The sequence below is a fragment of the Mobula birostris genome, chromosome 8 (assembly GCF_030028105.1).
Source record: "Mobula birostris isolate sMobBir1 chromosome 8, sMobBir1.hap1, whole genome shotgun sequence".
In the NCBI taxonomy this organism is placed as follows: Eukaryota; Metazoa; Chordata; class Chondrichthyes; order Myliobatiformes; family Myliobatidae; genus Mobula; species Mobula birostris.
This window is the reverse complement of record NC_092377.1, coordinates 16307625-16332598: the sequence shown is the minus strand read 5'-3', so window position 1 is coordinate 16332598 and position 24974 is coordinate 16307625. Positions and strand designations below refer to the sequence as shown.

At 41.1% G+C, this 24974-nt stretch overlaps 1 protein-coding gene across 3 annotated transcripts in view; it reads right to left on the bottom strand.

The window, feature by feature from the left end:
- akt3a (v-akt murine thymoma viral oncogene homolog 3a) overlaps window positions 1-24517 on the bottom strand; it is a 484690-nt gene extending 460173 nt beyond the window's left edge. For all 3 annotated transcript variants that reach the window (XM_072264837.1, XM_072264839.1, XM_072264838.1), the window contains exons 1-2: window positions 24207-24517; window positions 22740-22892 (exon numbers count right to left, since the gene is read on the bottom strand). In XM_072264837.1, coding sequence (XP_072120938.1) covers window positions 22740-22756 — 17 coding nt within the window. In that variant the 5' untranslated portion in view covers window positions 22757-22892; window positions 24207-24517. The remainder of the gene's footprint in view (window positions 1-22739; window positions 22893-24206) is intronic.
- Window positions 24518-24974: the final 457 nt, after the last annotated feature.

Genomic DNA, 24974 nt, shown 5'->3' with positions numbered 1-24974 from the left:
ACTCCTGCTGCTTACAGAAGCAATCAACACCACTGTGACCACAGTAGCCATTTAGTCTAAATCATTTTATTCTTCTCACGTGGACAATTCTCCTCAGATTCTAGCACTTCCCTATACACCGGAAGCAGTTTTACAGTAGCCAACTTAAGAACCCATACCTCTAGGATATCATGGTAATAAAGAGAATGTGCAAACCCCACAAAAGACAGCAAAGCCTAGGATTGTACATAGATCTGTGAGGCAGCAATGTGCCACCCTAAACAGCCTTAACATTGCAAAAATAGACCATAAGACCATAAGACAAAGGAGTAGAAGTCGGCCATTTGGCCCATCTAGTCTGCTCCGCCATTTTATCATGAGCTGATCCATTCTCCCATTTTGTCCCACTCCCCTGCCTTTTCACCATAACCTCTGATGCCCTGGCTACTCAGATACCTATCAATCTCTGCCTTAAATACACCCAATGACTTGGCCTCTACTGTTGCCCGTGGAAACAAATTCCATAGACTCACCACCCTCTGACTAAAAAAATTTCTTCGCATTTCTGTTCTGAATGGGCGCCCTTCAATCCTTAAGTCATGCTCTCTCGTACTAGACTCCCCCATCATGGGAAACAACTTTGCCACATCCACTCTGTCCATGCCTTTCAACATTCGAAATGTTTCTATGAGGTCTCCCCCATTCTTCTAAACTCCAAGGAATACAGTCCAAGAGGGACAAACGTTCCTCATATGTTAACCCTCTCATTCCCAGAATCATTCTAGTAGATCTTCTCTGTACCCTCTCCAACGTCAGCACATCCTTTCTTAAATAAGGAGACCAAAACTGCCCACAGTACTCCAAGTGAGGTCTCACCAGCGCCTTATAGAGCCTCAACATCACATCCCTGCTCCTATACTCTACTCCTCTAGAAATGAATGCCAACATTGCATTCGCCTTCTTCACTACCGACTCAACCTGGAGGTTAACCTTAAGGGTATCCTGTACAAGGACTCCCAAGTCCTGTTGCATCTCAGAACTTTGAATTCTTTCCCCATTTAAATGATAGGCTGCCCGTTTATTTCTTCTGCCAAAGTGCATAACCATACACTTTTCAACACTGTACTTCATTTGCCACTTCTTTGTCCATTCTTCCAATCTATCCAAGTCTCTCTGCAGACTCTCCGTTTCCTCAGCACTACTGGCCCCTCCACCTATCTTCGTATCATCAGCAAACTCAGCCACAAAGCCACCTATTCCATAATCCAAATCGTTGGTGTACAATGTAAAAAGCAGCCCTAACACGGACCCCTGTGGAACACCGCTGGTAACCGGCAGCCAACCAGAATAGGATCTCTTTATTCCCACTCTGTTTCCTACCAATCAGCCAATGCTCTATCCACGTATGTAACTTTCCCACAATTCCATGGGTTCTTATCTTGTTAAGTAGCCTCATGTGTGGCACCTTGTCAAAGGCCTTCTGAAAATCCAAATATACAACATCCACTGCATCTCCCTTGTCTAGCCTACTGGTAATTTCCTCAAAAAATTGTAATAGGTTTGACAGGCAGGATTTTCCTTTAAGGAATCCATGCTGAGTTCTGCCTATCTTGTCATATGCCTCCAGGTACTCTGCGACCTCATCCTTAACAATCGACTCCAACAACTTCCCAACCACCGATGACAAGCAAATAGGTCTATAATTCCCTTTTTGCTTCCTTGTCCCCTTCTTAAATAGTGGAGTGACATTTGCAATCTTCCAGTCCTCCGGAACCATGCCAGAATCTATTGACTTTTGAAAGATCATCACTAATGCCTCCGCAATCTCCACAGCTACTTCCTTCAGAACACGAGGGTGCATTCCATCTGGTCCGGGAGATTTACCTACCTTTAGACTATTCAGCTTCCTGAGTACTTTCTCTGTCGTAATTGTGACTGCACACACTTATCTTGCCTGCCACCCTTGAGTGTCCGGTATACTGATGTCTTCCTCAGTGAAGACTGATACAAAATACTTGTTCAGTTCCTCCGCCATCTCCTTATCTCCCATTACAATTTCTCCAGCATCATTTTCTATCGGTCCTATATCTACTCGCACCTGTCTTTTACTCTTTATATACTTGAAAAAGCTTTTAGTATCCTCTTTGATATTATTTGCTAGCTTCCTTTCATAGTTAATCTTTTCCCTCTTAATGACCTTAGTTTCCTTTTGCAAGCTTTTAAAAACTTCCCAATCCTCTGTCTTCCCACTAATTTTTGCTTCCTTGTACACCCTCTCCTTTGCTTTAACTTTGGCTTTGACTTCTCTTGTCAACCAAGGTTGCATCCTTTTGCCATTCGAAAATTTCTTTTTTTTGGAATATACCTGTCTTGCATCTTCCTCACTTCTCGCATAAACTCCAGCCACTGCTGCTCTGCCGTCTTTCCCGCCAGTGTCCCTTTCCAGTCAACTTTGGCCAGTTCCTCTCTCATGTCACTGTAATTTCCTTTACTCCACTGAAATACCGACACATCAGATCTCGGCTTCTCTTTTTCAAATTTCACAGTGAACTCAATCATGTTATGATCACTGCCTCCTAAGGGTTCCTTCACCTCAATCTCTCTAATCACCTCCGGTTCATTACACAATACCCAATCCAGTACAGCCGATCCCCTAGTGGGCTCAACAACAAGCTGTTCTAAAAAGCCATCTCACAGACATTCTACAAATTCTCTCTCGAGATCCAGTGCCGACCTGATTTTCCCAATCCACTCACATGTTAAGGTCCCCCACAATTATCATAACACTGCCCTTCTGACAAGCCTTTTCTATTTCCTGTTGTAATTTGTAGTCCACATCACTACAACTGTTTGGCGGCCTATAAATAACTGCCATCAGGGTCCTTTTACCCCTGCGATTTCTTAGCTCAACCCATAAAGATTCTGCACCTTTCGATCCTATATCACCTCTTTCTAATGACTTAATATCATTTCTTACCAATAAAGCCACGCCTCCCCCTCTGCTTACCTTCCTATCCTTCCAATACACAGTGTATCCTTGGACGTTCAGCTCCCAGAGACATGCATCCTTTAGCCACGTCTCAGTGATGGCCACAATATCATACCTGCCAATCTGTAGCTGTACGACAAGATCATCCACCTTATTCCTTATGCTGCATGCATTTAAGTATAACACCTTAAGACCAGTATTTGGTACTTTTCACTTTGATCTCACTGCAACTCATCCCAATGGCTACAAATTTGCCCCATCACCTGCCCGTCTTTCCTGACATCTTTACTGCTCACTATATTAGATTTATTTGTGTTTTCCCCTTCCTCCACTCTGTCATTCCCGTTCCCATCCCCCTGCCAAATTAATTTAAACCCTCCCTAACAGCTCTATTAAACTTTCCCACCAGGATATCGGTCCCCTTCGTGTTCAGGTGTAACCTGTCCTTTTTGAACAGGTCATACTTCCCCCAGAAGAGATCCCAATTATCCAAGAATCTGAAGCCCTGCCCCTTGCACCAGTCTCTCAGCCAATATTGCCAAAACAAACTACAGTCAAATTTAAAAAGTGACTATTAACATCCACTCAAATTAAAAAGTGAATCTCAATATCCACAAATGCTAGTCCTAACACCAAATAAACAAGCCATATGAAATAGTCCACATGGAACTACAATGATTCCTGTTTCCTCTGATTGTATTCTTTTTAATAATTTGAAGAAAAGCTTTTCAATGTATTTTTAGGGTGGTGAACTTATGGAATTTATTACCACAGGCAGCTGTGGAGGCTAGGTTGTTGGGTGTATTTAAGGCAGAGTTTGATAGGTTCTTGATTGAACACAGCAAAGGTTACAGGGAGAAGGCTGGCAAGTGAGACGGCGGGGGGGGGGGCGCGGAGAGAAGATCAACTCTGACTAAATGGTGAAGCAGGCTCAATGGGCCAAATGGTCTAATTCTCCTCCCATGTCTTATGGTCTGGTGAGTTACACAGAAGAAAGCTGCAATAATAAAGGCAAAAATTAAAACACATCACAATTTTAAATGAATCAGTTTTACCAAGACATTAAACTTTCATATCAGCTGATGCCCTGAAGAATGAAAAATTATTTCAACTAAAAAAATTCATACTACTAAACGGTGGTGTTATGGATCTCGTGGAAGGTTGTTAATGTGGCAGATGGAGTTCAATCCAGAAAAGTGTGATGTGATACATTTTAGAAGGTCAAACTTTAAAGTAGAATAGAAAACTAATGGCAGGATTATTAGCATTGTGAGGAAGAGGGGGATCATGGGGTCTAACTCCAGTGATCTCTCAAAGATGCCACTCAAATTAACAGGGTGATTATGATGTACTGATCTTCATTAGTCAAGAGATTGAGTTCAAGAGCTGAGAGGTAATGTTTCAGCTCTATAAACCCTGGTTTGACCACACTTGGAGTATCGTGTTCAGTTCTAGTTGCCTCATTATAGGAAGAGTGTGGAAACTTTAGCACGGGTGCAGAGGAGATTTACCAGAATGCTGCGTGGATTCGAGAACCTGCCCCATGTGGAGAGGTTGAGCAAGCCAAGGCTTTTTTCTTTGGAGCAAAGGAGAATTAAGGACAACTTGATAGAGGTGTACAAGATTAAAAGAGTCGTATATAGAGTTGGTGCCTGTGCTTTTTTCTCCAGGACAGCAATGGCTAATGTCAGAGGACATCCTTTTAACATGAGTGGAGGAAAGTTTAGGAGAGATGTCAGTGATAGTTTTTTTTTTAAAAAAACGAACAGTAAATGCTTGGAATATATTGCCGGGGTGATGGTAGAGGCTAGTACATTAGAAACATTTAGGAGATTCTTAGATAGGCACACAGATGAAAGAAAAATAGAGGGTTTTGGGTTATGTAGGAGAGAGGAGTTAGATCGATCATGGAGTAGATTTGTACAGATCAACACCAAAAGGCCATAACAGTTCTATTTTCTTAAAAGACAGCTGCAAAACTTTTAACATATATTAAATGTGAGCATAAAAAGGCACATGAATGATTCAAGGGATCAAGATACAGAAACAGAACAAGTATAAAAATTTCAAAACAATTTGATTACCCAAAAGCTAACAGCAAGTTTCCCCAGTATTGAGATTTTATTATTCGAGCCCAAAAAGAGAAAGTCATAAAGTTGTAATTATCATTGATATTTGGATTACTTTGTATTTTGGACAATTGAAACACCCAGAAATAATACAAATAATAATAGATTACAGCCTTTGCTCCAAGTTACCTTGGGTTATTTTCCACTAGCCTTCCAATACAAAAAAAATAAGCACAGACCTTAGCTTTTTTTTGTAGGAAAACAGCATAAAGAACAGACGCAAAATATTCAAGCTACAGCCTCATTAGGGATCTACGTACCTACGATTCATAAATGAACAGCTTGCAAAAACAGAATACCAATAAAGCTCCCAAATATTGCAGGCCAGTTTTATTCAAACTAAATTGTATATAATAATACAAGCTGGGTTGGATTAGTGGCAATGTCCTGAACTTAACAGTGATGGTGCTTCATATTTCTACTCGTAATAAAAACAAAATGCTGGAAACACTAGAGGTCAAGCAACATATATGGACAAATATACTTAATACACCATATTAACTGTACAAGTATTTCCAGCATATTTTCTTTTAATTTTGAATTTCCTGCGTCGGCTATACTTTGAATCACTGCTTGTCTTTCTTGTGGCAAAGAGAATAGAGGTTGGTGGGTGCAATCAAAGAGAACTTGGCAAATACCAGATGGTGAACCAAGTTAAACTCATTAACTTGTTTTAAACTCAGAATTAGTCCTACATTCCAGATTGTTGAGCTGAAAAATTCCCCTCCCCCCCAAACATAGGATTTCCATAATAATGTGATTATTAAATTCTTGAGAATTATAGAGCCAGAGTTATAAAGCATGGAAACAAGCCCTTCAGCACAACTCATTCATGCAACCAAGGAGCTAGTCCCATTTTGCCTGAATTTGGCCTAATACTCTTATTCATGCTGTTCTAACATTGTAATTCTAACCATTTCTACCACCTCAATTTTTATACAGTGCCGATAAAAACTATTCACCTCCCCTCCCCCGGAAGTTTTCATGTTTTGCTTTACAACATTGAATCACAGTAGATTTAATTTGGCTTTTTTAAAAAAAAACACATTGATCAACAGAAAAACTCATGTGGAAGTGAAAACAGATCTTTACAAAGTGATCTAAATGAATTACAAATATAAAATACAAAGTAATTGATTGGGTAAGTAATCACCCCCCCCCTTAATTTGACACCAAATCAATAGTGCAGCAAATTAGTTTTAGAAGTCACATAATTAGTTAAATGGAGATCTGTTTTTAGAGACCTTTGTGCAGTCAAGGTGTTTCAATTGATTGCAGTAAAAATACACCTGTATCTGGAAGGTTTAACTGCTGGTGAGTCAGTATCCTGGCAAAAACTACACCATGAAGATAAAAGAACACTCCAAGTAATTCTGTGAAAGCTCAAGTTAGGAGATGGATACAAGAAAATTTTCAAGTCACTGAACATCCCTTGGAAGTTAATCATCAAGAAATGGAAAGAATATGGCACAACTGTAAATCTGCCTAGAGCAAGCCGTCCTCAAAAACTGAGTGACCGTGCAGGAAAGGACTCATGAGGGAGGCCACCAAGAGACCTATGACAACTCTGGAGGAGTTACCAGCTTCAGTGGCTGAGGTGGGAGAGTCTGCGCATGCAGCAACTGTTGCCCAGGTGCTTCACCGGTTGCAGTTTTATGGGTGTGGCAAAGAGAAAGCCACTGTTGGAAAAAAAACACATTGAATTGACTATTATTTACATCCTTCAGATAAGAATCTTTACGTTACATTTGTCTAAATGTGCAATTTATAGTAATTTATAATAAATAATTATGTACAACAGGATAGTCAATACAACATAGAAATACAGTTGTGTCAGCATGAGTTAAGCAGTCTGACTGCCTGGTGGAAGAAGCTGTCCCACAGCCTGTTGGTCCTGACTTTTATGCTGCGGTACCGTTTCCCAGATGGTAGCAGTTGGAACAGTTTGTGGTTGGGGTGATTCGGGTCCCCAGATAATCCTTCAAGCCCTTTTTACACACCTGTCACTGTAAATGTCCTGAATAGTGGGAATTTCACATCTACAGATGCGCTGGGCAGTCTGCACCATTCTCTGCAGAGTCCTGCAATTGAGGGAAGAGCAGTTCCCATACCAGGCAGTGATACAGCCAGTCAGGATGCTCTCAATTGTGCCCCTATAGAAAGTTCTTAGGATCTGGGGGCCCACACCAAACTTCTTCAACCATCTGAGGTGAAAGGGACACTGCTGTGCCTTTTTCACCACACAGCCAGTATGTACAGACCATGTGAGATCCTCACTGATGGATTTTAAAGAAATTTAAAGCTGTTCATCCTCTCAACCCCAGGTCCATTGATGTCAATAGGGGCTAGCCTGTCTCCATTCCTCCTGTAGTCCACAACCAGCTTTGTTTTTGCAACATTGAGGGAGAGGTTGTTTCCTTGACACCACTGTTTCAGAGTGATGACTTCTCTGTAGGCTGCCTCATTATTATTTGAGATTAGGCCAATCTGTGTAGTGTCGTCGGCAAAGTTAATTAACAGATTGGAGCTGTGGGTGGTAACAGTCATGGGTATACAGACAGTAAAGGAGGGGGCTTAGTACACAGCCTGGAAGGGCACCTGTGTTGAGGGACAGAGGTGAGGGAACCCACTCTTACCACCTGCCGGTGATCTGACAGGAAGTCCAGGATCCAGCTACACGAGGCAAGGTGAAGGCCGAGGTCTCTGAGCTTCTTGTCAAGTCTGGAGGGAATTATGGTGTTGAATGCTGAACTGTCGTCCAAGAACAGCATTCTCACATATGCATCCTCTTCTCCAGTAGTGCAAGGACTGTGTACAGAGCTGTGGCTATCGCATCACCTGTTGATCGGTTGTGTTGGTAGGTGAGTTAAGAGGTCCAATGTGAGTGGTAGCATGCTGCAGATGTAGTCCTTGATCAGCCCCTCAAAGTATTTGCTTATTATTGAGGTGAGTGTGACAGGACGCCAGTCGTTCAGACATGTTACCTTGCTCTTTTTAGGTACAGGAACAATAGTAGATGTTTTGAAGCAGCAGGAGGGCACTCTGCAGTAGGAGAGGGAGAGATTAAAAATGTCTGTAAAGTCACCTGCCAGTTGTGCCGTGCACATTCCAAGTAGCAGCCCTGGGATGCCGTCTGGTCCCACAGCCTTGCGACTGTTCACTCGTTGGAAACACCTGCATACTTCGGCCTCAGAGATGACCAAGCTCCTGGTTGCATCATCTGCAGGTCTCATCAGGGGCTCAGTATTAGCAACATCGAATGGAGCATAAAAAAAAGACTTAGCTCATCTGGGAGCGAGGCAGCGATGTTGGAAACTCCACTGCGTTTAGCTTTGAAGTCTGCGATGGTATGCAGACCTTGCCATAAGCTGCGCGTGTTGTTGGTGGAGAGTTGAGTCTGAATCTTGTCCATGTATTGTTGTTTCGCCGCCTTGATGATTTTATGCAGATCACAGCTACACTTCTTGAGCTCAGCTAGAGTTTGCCAGACAACACGTGGGAGACTCAAGTCAACTGGAAGAAGGTTCTATAGTCTGAAGAAAACAAAATTGAACTTTTTGGCCATCAGACTAAACGCTATGCTTGGCATAAGCCAAGCACTGATCATCATCAAAAACACACCACTCTACTGTGAAACATGGTGGTGGCTGCACCATGCTGTGGGGATGCTTCACTGCAGCAAGCCCTGCAAGGCTTGTGAAAGTACAGGGTAAAATGAATGCAGCAAAATACAGGGAAATCCTGGAGGAAAACCTCATGCAGTCTGCAAAAGAACTGCGACTTGGGAGAAGATTTGTTTTATTGAGAAACAATAACCCCAAGCACAAAGCCAAAGGAACACAGAAATGGCTTGAAAAAAAAAAACAACAAAGTAATGTTCTGGAGTGGCCAAGTTAGAGTCCAGACCTCAATCCAATTGAGAACTTGTGGCTGGACTTGAAAAGGGCTGTTCACTCATGATCCACATACAATCTGACAGAGCTTGAGCAGTTTTGTAAAGAAGAATGGGAGAAAATTGCAGTGTCCAGATGTCCAAAACTGAAAGACACCTATCCACACAAACTCAAGGCTGTAATTGCTGCCAAAAGGAATTCTACTAAATACGGCCTTGGAGATGGTGAATACTTATGCAATCAATTATTTTGTGTTTTATATTTGTAATTAATTTAGATCACTTTGTAGAGATTCATTTTCACTTTGACACGAAAGAATCTTTCTGTTGATCAGTGTCAAAAAAGCTCAATTAAATCCACTGTGATTCAATGTTGTAAAACGACAGAACATGAAAACTTCCGGGGGGGGGGGGGGGGGGGAAGAGAGTACTTTTTAAAGGCACTGTATATACCACCTACGGAAAAGCTTGCAACTAAGTTCCCCTTTATTTTTTTTCCCCCTCTCATGTTAAACCTATGCCTTTAGATTTAGACTGTCCTGTGGGAAAGACTTTTACAAACCATCTTTCTTATTTCCCTTCAGATTTTAAATCTCCAAGGTCATTTATCAGCCTCCTTTACTCCACGCAAAATAGTTCCAAGCTATTCAGTCTAGCTACAACTCAAGCCCTCCAATCCAGAGAGCATCCTTTGAATATTTTGTGCACCCTTGCAAGCTTAATCACAACCTCCCTTAAACATAGTATCCAGACAGCAGATAACATTCCAGGTGCAGTTTCACTAGTATCTTGTCAAGCTGAAGCATAGAAACATAGAAAAATAGGTGCAGGAGTAGGCCATTCGGCCCTTCGAGCCTGCACCGCCATTTATTATGATCATGGCTGATCATCCAACTCAGAACCCTGCACCAGCCTTCCCTCCATACCCCCTGATCCCCGTAGCCACAAGGGCCATATCTAACTCCCTCTTAAATATAGCCAATGAACTGGCCTCAACTGTTTCCTGTGGCAGAGAATTCCACAGATTCACCACTCTCTGTGTGAAGAAGTTTTTCCTAATCTCGGTCCTAAAAGGCTTCCCCTTTATCCTCAAACTGTGACCCCTCGTTCTGGACTTCCCCAACATCGGAAACAATCTTCCTGCATCTAGCCTGTCCAATCCCTTTAGGATTTTATACGTTTCAATCAGATCCCCCCTCAATCTTCTAAATTCCAACGAGTACAAGCCCAGTTCATCCAGTCTTTCTTCATATGAAAGTCCTGCCATCCCAGGAATCAATCTGGTGAACCTTCTTTGTACTCCCTCTATGGCAAGGATGTCTTTCCTCAGATTAGGGGACCAAAACTGCACACAATACTCCAGCTGTGGTCTCACCAAGGCCTTGTACAACTGCAGTAGTACCTCCCTGCTCCTGTACTCAAATCCTCTCGCTATAAATGCCAGCATACCATTCGCCTTTTTCACCGCCTGCTGTACCTGCATGCCCACTTTCAATCACTGGTATATAATGACACCCAGGTCTCGTTGCACCTCCCCTTATCCTAATCGGCCACCATTCAGATAATAATCTGTTTTCCTATTTTTGCCACTAAAGTGGATAACTTCACATTTATCCACATTAAATTGCATCTGCCATGAATTTGCCCACTCACCCAACCTATCCAAGTCACTCTGCATCCTCTTAGCATCCTCCTCACAGCTAACACTGCCACCCAGCTTCGTGTCATCTGCAAACTTGGAGATGCTGCATTTAATTCCCTCATCCAAGTCATTAATATATATTGTAAACAACTGGGGTCCCAGCACTGAGCCTTGCGGTACCCCACTAGTCACCGCCTGCCATTCTGAAAAGGTCCCGTTTATTCCAACTCTTTGTTTCCTGTCTGCTATTCTCCATCCACATCAATACCTTACCCCCAATACCGTGTGCTTTAAGTTTGCACACTAATCTCCTGTGTGGGACCTTGTCGAAAGCCTTTTGAAAATCCAAATATACAACATCCACTGGTTCTCCCCTATCCACTCTACTAGTTACATCCTCAAAAAATTCTATGAGATTCGTCAGACATGATTTTCCTTTCACAAATCCATGCTGACTTTGTCCGATGATTTCACCGCTTTCCAAATGTGCTGTTATCACATCTTTGATAACTGACTCCAGCAGTTTCCCCACCGTCGACGTTAGGCTAACCGGTCTATAATTCCCCGGTTTCTCTCTCCCTCCTTTTTTAAAAAGTGAGGTTACATTAGCCACCCTCCAATCCTCAGGAACTAGTCCAGAATCTAACGAGTTTTGAAAAATTATCACTAATGCATCCACTATTTCTTGGGCTACTTCCTTAAGCACTCTAGGATGCAGACCATCTGGCCCTGGGGATTTATCTGCCTTCAATCCCTTCAATTTACCTAACACCACTTCCCTACTAACATGTATTTCGCTCAGTTCCTCCATCTCACTGGACCCTCTGTCCCCTACTATTTCTGGAAGATTATTTATGTCCTCCTTAGTGAAGACAGAACCAAAGTAATTATTCAATTGGTCTGCCATGTCCTTGCTCCCCATAATCAATTCACCTGTTTCTGTCTGTAGGGGACCTACATTTGTCTTTACCAGTCTTTTCCTTTTTACATATCTATAAAAGCTTTTACAGTCAGTTTTTATGTTCCATGCCAGTTTTCTCTCATAATCTTTTTCCCCCTTCCTAATTAAGCCCTTTGTCCTCCTCTGCTGAACTCTGAATTTCTCCCAGTCCTCAGGTGAGCCACTTTCTCTGGCTAATTTGTATGCTTCTTCTTTGGAATTGATACTATCCCTAATTTCCCTTGTCAGCCACGGGTGCACTACCTTCCTTGATTTATTCTTTTGCCAAACTGGGATGAACAATTGTTATAGTTCATCCATGCAACCTTTAAATGCTTGCCATTGCATATCTACTGTCAATCCTTTAAGTGCCATTTGCCAGTCTATCTTAGCTAATTCACGTCTCATACCTTCAAAGTTACCTCTCTTAGTTCAGAACCTTTGTTTCTGAATTAACTACGTCACTCTCCATCTTAATGAAGAATTCCACCATATTATGGTCACTCTTACCCAAGGGGCCTCTCACGACAAGATTGCTAATTAACCCTTCCTCACTGCTCAAAACTCAAATTGCATGACATCCCAATTCTTACACTGAAATGGCACGCTTGCCTTGGTGCATTCTTTACCACTTTTGTCCATCTGGGTAACCATTTTCAAGGAATTCTGTATTTATACCTTTTGATATATCTTCTACAACATTCCTCGAGCCCTGTCATTCACCAAACACATCCTGCCCTAGTTTAACTTCCCAAAACCCATTACTTTGCACTCGTCCTAGTTAAATTCCATATGCTTTTCTTTCGCCTACTTTCCCAGTGACAACTTTATTCACACCACAAATTTTAATATCATCTACAAACTGAATTATTGTGCCATCCACATTTTCATCCAAATCATTTCTATGACAAACAGCGTACACAGCACACCACTGATCATAGGCCTCCAAATCTAGAAAACAACCTTCCATCATGCTATTTTGTATCCAATTGTCAACCTCCATGTGACCTCACCTTCCAAACCTATCTACCATGCTTGACAAGGCTTGTCAGAAGCCTTGCTAAAGTTCATGTAGACAATGTCTACACGCACCATCTTCGTCAACCTCAATCAACTCTTCAAAAAAAAAATCATTTTGCGAGACTCAATTTCCCACTCGCATAACTGTCAACTATACCTAATCAGTCCATGCCTTTCCAAATCCAAACTGATCCCGTCTCTCAGAATCCCTCCACCCACTCCACTGTAACTTTCCCGCTGAAATTAGACTCATCAGCCTGTAGTTCCTGGCTAATCCCTGCATTCCTTCTTAAAAAGGGCAAAAAAAAAAGTCACTCTGCAGTCTTCTGGCAATTCACTAATGTCCAAGGTAGATAGAAAAATCTCTTCTGGGCTCTTCTGCATGTGATCAGCCCATAACCCCAGGATTAATCCAACTTTATGAAAAAGGAAGAGCTGGTACATAATGTTGAAATGTTCCCGGACACAATAACAGAATCACTAACAAGAACATTTCTTTATACACTCCTGATTTCCATCTATACTGTACTCCTACATCTCTTCTACAGCTCAAGGGATTCACCTGATCCGAGCCTGACACCCGTCTCCTTTTTTCTGACCAAAGCCTTAGCATCCCACATCAACCAGGATACCCTAATCTCACCAGCTTTCACCTTCACTTTATCAGGAACATCTATACACTTGTCTTACATCCCTTTAACTTGCCATCCAGGCCATGCTATCTTATTGCAGCTACCAGCAGGCAGGAAGTACAAAACCTAAACCCTCACACCAGGTTCAAGAAAGCTGCTTCTCTTCAACCATTTTGTTCCTGAACTGACTGGTAGAGCCCTGATCACTACCTCAGCATAGCAATATTATCACTTTGTACTGCAAAGGACTTCTGATTTTTGCTTTGGTTATGTTCTCTTGCCGATATTGTCTCCACAGTGGACTCTGGTTAATTGAAACACATTGCGACCAGCACATTTTGGCCCAATGAAGTGGCTGCCCTAATTAGCTGAAGTTCCATGAAAATAGTTAAGTGATATTAAAAAAAGACAAACTACGTATTTAAATGAAATGTAGAACAAATTGGAACATTACCAACACAAATGCAGTACTATAAAACTGTATTAATTCCAAGCAGTTATCAATGGCAGAATTCATACAGTGCAAGCTGTGTTCTTTTGATTGACTGTAAGTGATCTTGTTGAACAAAATCAGCGCAGACACCTAGTGCAGAGATACTGGACCACCTTCACTGCTTTCTTGCATGCAGTAGAGTCAAAATTGTTGCTTTTTAATTTAGCATCTGCCAGCCCAAATGAATAACAAACATACACAACTGATGCCATTTTAAAAACTGTCGCTCCAAGTAGTGTAGTGTCTAATGGCCAGACAAATAATGCTAGTCAAAAATTGTTGCATCCTCCAATTCTTCATTTGCATTGTAACATTCAAGATGATTGTTGATACCTTCAAATTCTTCATAGTTCCTAAATTACTGAAGTAGTGAAATAGTTTCATTTTCACTCCCAGCCATTTCTTGCATCTCCAAGCCTGAATGCTTGAAGCTAGTGAGCAAAACAGTTCTGAATTGTCTTACGTTCCAACTATCAGTGACAAAAATCACTGCTTTTTGAATACATACACAACTGATGCTATTTAAAAACTGGTCGCTCCAAGTACAGTGTAGTGTCTAACAGCCACACAAGTGCCCACAACTGACTCATTAGAAACTGCTCAGTAACAGTCTCCTATTCCTATTATGTGGAGAAATTACTTTAGTCAGAGGGTGGTAAATCTGTGGAATTTGTTGCCACGAGTGGCTGTGGAGACCATCATTGGGTGCATTTAAGGCAGAGATAGATAGGTTCTTGATTAGCCAGGGCATCAAATGGTATGGGGAGAAAGCAGGGGAGTGGGGATGACTGGAAGAATTGGATCAGCCCATGATTGAATGGCAGAGCAGACTCAATGGGCCAAATGGCCTACTTCTGCTCCTATATCTTATGGTCAAATAAACAAAGGAAACCCTGGCTATTTTCTCAATTAGCTTTTGCTCTTTAAGAGTTGCCCCAAATAAGCAGCTGCCCTGATTAACTGGTGGTTCAATCAACTGATATCCACTGTAATTTGTTTTCACCCCCTTCTGAATTCTGTTTATCTAATGCTATTGCCTGTGATGCTGTTGAAAATATGATACACTCAATTTTGACAAACAGTCTTTCCCATCAAACCTTGCAAGTTCTTTTCTAACACCATCAAAATTAACCTTGCCCCAATTTAGGGACTGAACTTTTAGACCATTCTCATCTCTTTAACTATCACAAATATAGTCATTACTTTCACTTGAAATGACACTTCAGCCACTTGTCCATCTTCATTTCCCTAAAGGAGGTCGAGTGTTGTCCAGTCCTTGTCCATACAAGTTTTCCACAAACTCATTAATTTCCATTTTATTCAAAAGCAACCAGAATGGAGGGGGGGGGGGGGGGGGGGGGGAGGGGAGAGAACTAGTGGAGACTGAGATTAAAACAAATTGCATGTATTTGAACAATTTAACTATATCTACACCTAATGTCAAGGCCTAACGCTCTAGAATAATGTGATTACACAATATCAACTTTTTATCCCCCATTTCACATATTCTTGTTAAATTGAATGTTGAAAGCAAAATAACCACAATAGTACACAAGATTTCCAGAACTTGGCAGCATCAAGATTTATCACTGGACTGCGTTCTTTTATGATCTAGACAATACAACAATTCTGTATAGCTGACATTACTCCACAGGATCACAAGTCAGCTGGCAGTGAGAATAAGCGTCAGGGCCCTCATTCCTGCTCCACTATTTAATAAGATCATAGCTGATCTTCATACTCAACAGCTTTTCCCTTGCATAGCTTCTTGAAATCGAAGGCAACTTGCTTCCACTCCAGTATTTGTGGCTTGAAGTAGCTGAAAAGACCACTGTAGAAATTGCAGATTCTCCTACAGATGAGGCTGATGGTGGATAATTTGAGGTGAAACACTCCTTTCATCCATTATGCAGGGTTGTGTGCCATGAAATTCTCAAGCCAATTCAAGTGCTGCTTCTCCACTTGAATCTATCATCAAGTTATGAAGTACTATACACAGGAACAGACTCTCCAATATGGTCTTCTGCCTAGACTCATCTACCTTCAACTGGACCATATCTCTCTAAACTCCTCACAGACATGTATCTATCCACCATTCAGGGCCCCAAACAGTACTTCCAAGTGAGGCAACACTTCACTTGTAAGTCTGTTGGGGTTATCTATTGCATTCGGTGCTCCCGGTGCGGCCTCCTCTACATCGGCGAAACCCGAAGCAGATTGGGGGACTGCTTCATCGAGCACCTCCGCTCCGTCCGCCAAAACAGACAGGATCTCCCAGTAGCCACCCACTTCAACTCTGCTTCCCACTCCCACTCAGATATGTCCATACATGGCCTGCTCTACTGCCATGATGGGGCCAAATTCAGGTTGGAGGAGCAACACCTCATATACCATCTAGGTAGTCTCCAGCCCCTTGGTATGAACATAGAATTCTCCAACTTCTGGTAATTCCCTCCCCCTCCCTTCCCCTATCCCCATGTCACTCTGTCCCCTCCCCCAGCTGCCTACCACCTCCCTCTTGGTTCCACCTCCTACTACCCATTGTGTTTTCCCCTATTCCTTCTTCACCTTTCCTGCCTATCACCTCCCTGCTTCCCTTCCCCTACCCCTTTATCTTCCCTCTTACTGGTTTTTCACTTGGAACCTACCAGCCTTCTCCTTCCCACCCTCCCCCCACCTTCTTTATAGGGCCTCTGTCCTTTCCCTCTTCAGTCCTGACGAAGGGTTCCAGCCCGAAACGTCGACCAATCTTTTCCACGGATGCTGCCCGACCTGCTGAGTTCCTCCAGCGTGTTGTGGGTGTTGCTGTATCTATCCAAATTTCTAATGCTACAACTGAATTCTCATCTACCACTTCCACTAGCAATTCACTTCACTCACACCACTGAGGAAAGACAACTCCCCCCACCCCACCAAAATCCCAGAGGTTCTCCTTATAACATTTCACCTTTCACCCCAAACTTCTTGCCTTCAATTCTGGTCTCACCCGACTTGAGAAGAAAAAGCCAGCATGCAGTCACTCTATCCATATTCTTCAATTTTCTATACTTCTAAAAGATCTCCTATTCTCCTGCAGTCCATGGAATGAAATACTAACCTATTCACCCTGTTCCTACAACTCAGTACCTCAATTTCCAGCAACATCCTTGTCAATGTTCTTAGTATCATAAGACACAGGAGCAGAATTAGGCCATTCAGCCCATCACGTCTGCTCTGCCATTCCATCATGACTGATCCTGGATCCCACTCAACCCCATACACCTGCCTTCTTGCCATAACCTTTGATGACCTGACCAATCAGAAAACTATCAATTTTTGCTTTGAATATACCCACCAGTCTTGGCCTCCACAGCTGTCTGTGGCAGAGCATTCCACAGCTTCACTACTCTCTGGCTAGAAAAATTCCTCCTTACCTCTGTTCTAAAGGGTCGCCCCTCAATTTTGGAGTTCTGGTCTTCAGTTCTGAACACCTCCACCATAGGAAACATCCTCTCCACACTCACCGTATCTAGTCCTTTCCACATTCAGTAGGTTTCAATGAGATGCCCCAGCATTCTTCTAAATTCCAGTGAGTACAGGCCCAAAGCTGTCAAACGCTTCTCATATGTTAACCTCTTCATTTCCAGAATCATCCTCATCAACCTCCTCTGGACTTTCTCTAATGACAACACATCCTTCCAGAAATATGGGACCCAAAACTATTGACAATACTCCAAGTGCAGCCTGACTAGTCTCTTATAAAGCCTCAGCATTATCTCCTTGTTTTTATATTCTATTCCCCTTGAAATGAATGCTAGCATTTACCACAGACTCAACCTGTAAATTAACCTTCAGGGAGTCTTGCATGAGGACTCCTAGGTCCTTTTGCACCTCTGATGGTTGTACCCTTTCAAGCTTATTAATATTTTTCTTGTAGCTAGGTGACCAGCACTATACACGATACTCTAAATTCAGCCTCACCAATATCTTGTACAACTTTAACAACACAATTCCTGTACTAAATACCCTGATTTACAATGCCAGTGTGCTAGAATTTCTCTCTACGAACCTCTCTACCCATGATGCCACTTTCAAAGAATTATGGATTTGTAATCCCAGGTCCCCTTATTCTACCACACACCTCAGTGGTCTACCATGCACTATACAAGTCTTACCCTGGTTTGCCGCCCTCACACTTATCCACATTCAATTCCATCTGCTATTTTTCAGACCATTTTCTCAGCTGCTCCAGATCACTTTGCAAGCTTTGAAGACTTCCTCACTGTCTACTAAGCCTCCAACCTTTGTATCATTTGCATATCTAAATCAGTTACATAGATGATAAACAAATATGAAGCCAGCATGAATCCTGCAACACATCACTAGTCACAGGCCTACAGTCAGAGAGACAACCATCTACTACCACTCTCTGGCTTCTCCTGCTGAGCCTATGTTAGATCCAATTGTACATGGAGCTTAGAAAAATGGGTAATTTCCAAAGTATGTATATCTTTGGCACAGCATTGTGGGCCGAAGGGCCTGTATTGTACTATAGACCATGTTTCTATGATTACTTCATTCTGAATGCCAATTGATTTAAAAGGTATCATGAACCAGGAACTCCCTAGAATCAGTGGAGACATTTCCTTTCTTCAAGGCGGCTTTGAGCACATCCTTGAATCTTTTCTTTTATTTACTCAGCATTTTTTTCCTTGCATTCTCAACACCAGACCCACAGGAAGGATTAAGCTGTACGAAACAGCCACAGTATCATTTACGTCCATATTGCTGAGGATTTTGGCCTGTGAGAGGATATCAATGATGATTCATTTATCCTTCCAGTGAATTTGGCACACTTTGCATAGATCTTAACAGTACTTTCATGCACTAACCCTTTCCCTTGATTCTTAAAATATCCAAAATTTCAAATCTATCGTCATTTTGAATATGCACTACAATTAAGCCTTCAGAGCCCTCCAAAATAAAAAACTCTTAAAAATACACTCCAAGTGAAAAAATTCCATCTTTCTCCATTTGCAAATCCTTTACTTCAAAATTGATCTTTCATTATGATATCCCAACTCGAAACAAGCTGTTTCTTTGTTGTATTGCACTATGACAATCACAACATAGTGAGAATGCACTTTTATAGAATGTAATCATCTTATCTATTATTTATCAAAGCAAAAACCGCTACTGAAGTTTTGAATGATAGGCCAATATTAATAAAGCCCAAGTACCACACTCAAATCGTTGGTATTGAGTGACATTGGACAATCACAGTCTAAATATCGATTAAAGGACCCTGCAACCAGTAACTTCAGAAAGATCACTCATACCGATAATAAGGACAAATCATATTAACTTGGTCCTGCCCAACATAAAATATTTATTTAAAAATCCCAAGAAACATTAATAAAGCTGATATTGTCATATCTATTAATTTACAGCATTCCTTCAGGTATTTCCCTCCTTACAAAAGTTTTGCAATGATATGAAAAACTAACTTTTATAGACTGCTTTAAACACTTCATAACACTGATAGTGCCCGTCAGGAGTTTGAGAGAATTTTATAATTTTGCAAGACACCAGAGTAGAACTTCATTATTATGTAAACAGCAGAGAAAACAGGTCTGCTTTTTAAGCAAACTTTTACTTTCAGGTTTCTTTTTAGGGAGTGCAGGATGAATATTCCATTTCATGCCATTTACTAAAATGGTAGCAGTCTGCTTAATAACATTCAAAGACCAGATTTATTTGCTATATCAATGAATACTCAATACCTAATCTAAAAGATCACCCTACAAGTTACTAACTGATGAATGTTAGAAAACAGTAAGAAATACTCAGTTTTGCCTTAAGAAATTACTGGATCTTAGTTTGGTCCAAGAGAAAATTACATAATGTGTTCAGTTCAGGTTTATATCTCAACTATTTGGTTTTCTCTTCTAAATCCCAGGCCAAAACAATGAGGTAGGTTGGTGCACATGTGGGCTTTGCTTCTGAAAGTGGATTACATCTGAAGCCAAAGCCATTCACACACATACATTTTTAATTATGTGTGTGTACTGATAATTTACGAATGAAAGGGATAAGGAGCTTCATTTGTGTGGAGAGACAAAGAACCCAGAACATTCTTGTCAAGTCAGATTTCTGGGGACATTAAACCGAGGTTTACAAAATTATGAGTTATTGCATTCCGCTTAACTGTGGCAGATGATAGAGCAGAGAAGAACATTTTTAAAAAGGAAAGTAAATTTCTAGCAATGCACTGCCTCAAAAAAAATAAAAGTTCTTTAATTTCTTTTCACAAGGATATTAGATGCAGTTTCAAAATAGATTTGTTAAGGGATAGTAGTAAGCATTGTCTGCATAAGCTTTAGCAAGGCTTTTGACAAGATCCCACAGAATAGACTGGTCCAGGTGAGATCACATGGAATCCAGAAAAAGTTAACCAACTGGATACAAATTGGATTGCTAGAATGATTCAGAGGGTGGCAGTGGAGGAATTTTCCTCCAGATTAGAAGCCTCTGAAATCTGGTGCTGGGCCCATTATCAATTTGGATGAGAATGCATGACAACAAAATCAGTGGTATAGTGAACAATAAAAGTTTTCCAAACTTAAAACATGATCAAGATCAATTGGGAAAGCAGGCTAAGGAAATGACCGCTGAAATTTAACTCAGTCAAATGCATAGTGTTGTCTTTTGTCATGTTAAACCAAGGCAACACATACGTGGTACATGACAGACCTTGTGCAGAGTTGTAGAACAGAGAGACCTAGAGATAAAAATATAGGAAAGTGGTAAAATATGTAGACTTGTTGGTGAAGAAGGGGTTTGACATGCTTGGCTTCATCAGTCAGGGTACTATGTGCAAGAGTTGGGATGTCAGTTACAACTGTACAAAGTGCTGGTGAGACTAATTTGGAGTACTCTATATAGTTCCAGTCATCTAGCTACAGAAAGGATGTTACTAAACTGGGAAAGGTGCACGTAAGACAAATAGCCTGGGGTAATGTTCCTTAAGTTAATAAAATGATGAGGGGCACTGATAAAGTGAATGATCAGACTTTTTCCACAGAGTAGGGGAATCTAAAAATACAGGACAAATTTAAGGTAAAGGAGAAAAATTTAAAGGGGACCTCAAGGACATCTTTTCCCTCCCAGAGGACAGTGGGCATATGGAACAAGCTGCCAGAGGAAGTGAAAGAGGTGGGAGCAATTACGTTTAAAAGACATTCGGACAGCTACATGGATAGGAAAGGTTTAGGGCGATATTGGCCAAACACAGGCAAATGAGACTAACTCAGGCAACTTGGTTGACATTAATGAGTCACAGAATCTGTTTCTATATCTATACTATAAAAAGAGCAGAAATGCAAAGCAACTTTTTATAGCTCTTTCAAGGTGCTGCCACAGGGATGATGGGCCAAATGGTCTTATTACTGCAATGTGAAAATTAAAACCACTATATCACATGTAGGAAGATTAAAAGAGACAATACAAAATACTTAAGAAATAGTTAAAGGAAAGCTAGTTGAGCATTACAGTAAAAACTTGTTTCTTTAAATCATATATGGTGTGGTTCATATACACACAAATATTAAACTTCAACTCCAAACTTATAATGTTAAGATACAAATATTTAAAACAATTAAAGCTCAACTCGTAACTTAACTACTGCTACACACATAAAATGCTGGACAAAGCAAATGAATTAATGCAATGTTTCAAAGAATTCATATTACAATCATGCCTCGAGGTCTTAAACATGGTCATGCTTCCATACAATTTCTTTTGCAGACATCTTACAAAATAGTTACATTTCACTATCTATGATGAGCAATCTCCTTCAACAATGGTTTTTTCTTTAAGAGTGTAATTTGAGATTTCAGTGTTTGAGTTACTGAGTTACTATTTATGGGTGCATCAAAAAACACGTGATTAATTTCCTGAGACAGTTTGTTTTTACAATAGGAAATTCTAATTATATATTCCACTAACATTAATTCTATAACAGTTCATAATTCCATGACTTGCAAGAGGTTAAAGCAACAAATTAAATGACAGTATAAATACAACAGAGGCAAAGCCGAAATCCAACAGGATTGCTGATAATTAAGACGATAAAATCTTTTGATTTTATTTTTTTAAAAACTCATGAACCACAAGCACATCACATCTCTTCTCAAAGTTTATAACTCAGTCAAGTACCATCATCCTACAACAGATCAGTCATGTTAAAAACCTTTTCTAATTGATTTCCAAAACACAAAACAAAGCATTCCTAATCAAGCACAACTTCAGAGGTTTGCCAAAAAAAATTTAAGCAACGTTCAAGACCAATGTCAAACATTGGCACTTATATCTATAAAGCATTGTTACCAAGATTAATAATAAACTTACTATTACCATGCCAGTGATTCTTACATTTTCTAACCATAGTTCATAATAAACTGACAATTTTATCCTAGGTTCCCATTTTTTTAAATAATAACACTAGGTATTACATGCCACGTTAGGCAAATGCACAGCCCAGCACTGGGAACCTAGCCACTCTGAAATAAACAGGAAATTGTTTTGTTATTTCCAAACTCCCTAATCACTTACTCTATTTTTACGATCACACAAGCGAATAAATATATGCCACTAAGGACCAACTGCTAACATTACCACTAAACCAACTGAACACTAAAGAAACAATGGATCCAAGCCAAAACTAATATGTAAACAGATCTGTTTCCTATTTTGATTATCTTACAAATCCGCAATTAGAGTTGGCGCGATTGAAAACAAGTTTTTAAAACCCCATCGAAATCTCAGCTTAAGTAATGGGGAAAAACACTCCAAATCAAAAAAGAATAATTTGGCTTGTATTATGCCGGTTACGTCAGCGTCGAAAACACGCTGCCGTAACGTTTGCATACTCAAAACTACACCGGTTACTTATTTCGGCTATCCACCCTCCATTCATCCAGCCTGATAATTCGTTCCCATTCGTGCGTGATACTAGATAGTAACTTAAATAATGCCAAATTTACCTCTTTTTTGCACCCATCCTTCCTTCACAATGGTTATATCGCTCATATCCGCGGTTCCTTCAGAGCCCAGCTAGCCGAGCAAGTCGTCTTTTGGACTGGCTCTGCCTTCCCACTGCTATTTCCTCAAGCCGTCTTCCAATCCGATAGCTACCGCTGTCACGAAAACAATACCACAATTTGAACACGAAAATTGACGCACTAAACGATCATATCGCAATTTTAGTCTTGTGATACTTCAATGACAGATTTACCCAGAAAAAAAATTAGGACTGAGAAAAACTATTTTCGCAAATGGCCACAAATAATTTAGGGCTGCATACATTGTTAAACTTGATTTAATCTGATCTAATATCTGAAAGCTGCTTTGCCAAAATAAGTGTTTTTGTAAATAAATACAATTACGTTGTTTCTGTGAATTACTTCAAATATTTAAATAGTGGAATTGCAACATTTCAGCAGGATTCTTCGGTGAGGAAAATTAAATTTTACAACAAAAGGTTTGAGTTTAGTTATTAATTTTTGATGCCTTTTGGAGACATCAATACATTAATTAAACTCCACCCCTACATTGTATCATGGCAGGCTCATATAGTATTAAGCATTTTAAAACCTGACATGTACTAGTCCTTCATTTGGGCCGATGGCATTTTTTTTAAATTAACATTTGTACGAGACATAACATTCCTACAGCAGACGCTGGGTAGACGTAGTCTGTTACATCCTCCACCCGAGTCCATTTACTTCCAATAAATTAAGCAATGTATTTAATTTTACATTATCTCAAAAATAACACCAAGACAAAAACACCCACAGCAACCCTAAATGCGTTTTCTCGCCACCACTCCCACCCTTCTCCCTCCCCCACCCCCACCCCCACCCCCCATAAAAAGCATTCGGACAAAATCAATCTGTCGCTGAATCGGACTGGTGTGTTTGAGCATCTCATTATAAAAGATAAATCGTATCGGGTGAAAGTGCGAAGGGCTGTCTGGCTGATTACAAGTCTCGTCGCTTTATTTATTTTCCATTCAATTCGCATATTCTGTTTATTATGCTGTACAATCTTTTTCGGAAGCGGCTTTTGAATACACCGCCGCCTCCTCTCCTCTTCCCATTCAGATAAATTGCAGTCGCCTTGGGGGGAAAAAATAGTCTGCAACCCAACATCAATGCATTAGTTATTACCGACCCCACCGGCGCAATTGGTGCTCCAAAGTTACTGAGGTTAGTTAGTAGTAGTTATGGTGATGGAGGAGACTGATGCACGCTAGGCCAGAAACAGAAACCCCTCCTCCTCCACCATCCCCACTCCCTCCTCCCCTCACGAATACAAAGTCTCCCACATATCACAGACAATATTGTTTTTTTTAATGCACTGTACGGAGGGGTGACCGGCCCAGGCCAAGCCGGCCCGCCGGCCGGCTCCATCTCCCATCCCACCCAGACATCTCCATCCTCCTCACCTACCTTCAGCCTCAGTGCAGCGCCGGCCGGCTCGCCCACCCACCGACTCAACCGCACTGGAGCTCTCCTTCGGGGTGGATCGGCTGCGCTACTTTTCTGGAGGATGATTTCTTTTCCCCCAAAATTTAAAAAAAATATATATATATAATTATTTATATATTTCTAATTGTTTCACATTGAAACTCCAGCTGCTCCTGTTCTTGTTGACTTTGAGGGGAAAACTCCTGACGTCACCGACGACGCGTCTCGCGGCTCGTCCGTTACTGGAGAGTTCTTTTCCCCCGGCTCGCGTTCGTCTTCTCTCCCCCTCTCTCGCGCTGCCTCCCCGGAAAGAAGTCTCGCGAGATCTTCTGCGCCGTTCCGACCACCACCCGCGCTCCCCCTTCTCCCCAGACGAATTGGAACGTTAGTGACATCAGTGCTTGAGAACCAGACTGAGAAAATACTCATTATAGATCTGTGAGGGGGAAAAATAATTATTGGGTGACAATTTGCAACATGATCATTCTTTATTTTAATATTTATAGGAGTATTTTTGTGAATTCATGTATCAAGAGCAAGACCAAGATTTATCACTTCCTCCAAATCAGAATCAGTTTTATTATCACAACTTTGCCTTCTCCAAATCATTGCTGACAGTTTGGTAAATTAACACCCTGTGGTAAACCAATATTCGACGGTGCATCACACCCATCGGTCTTTCAAGTTATCAGCTACTTGGTTTTGATAACGAATGGTAATGCCGTGAGACTTGGGCTAAATTCACAGACC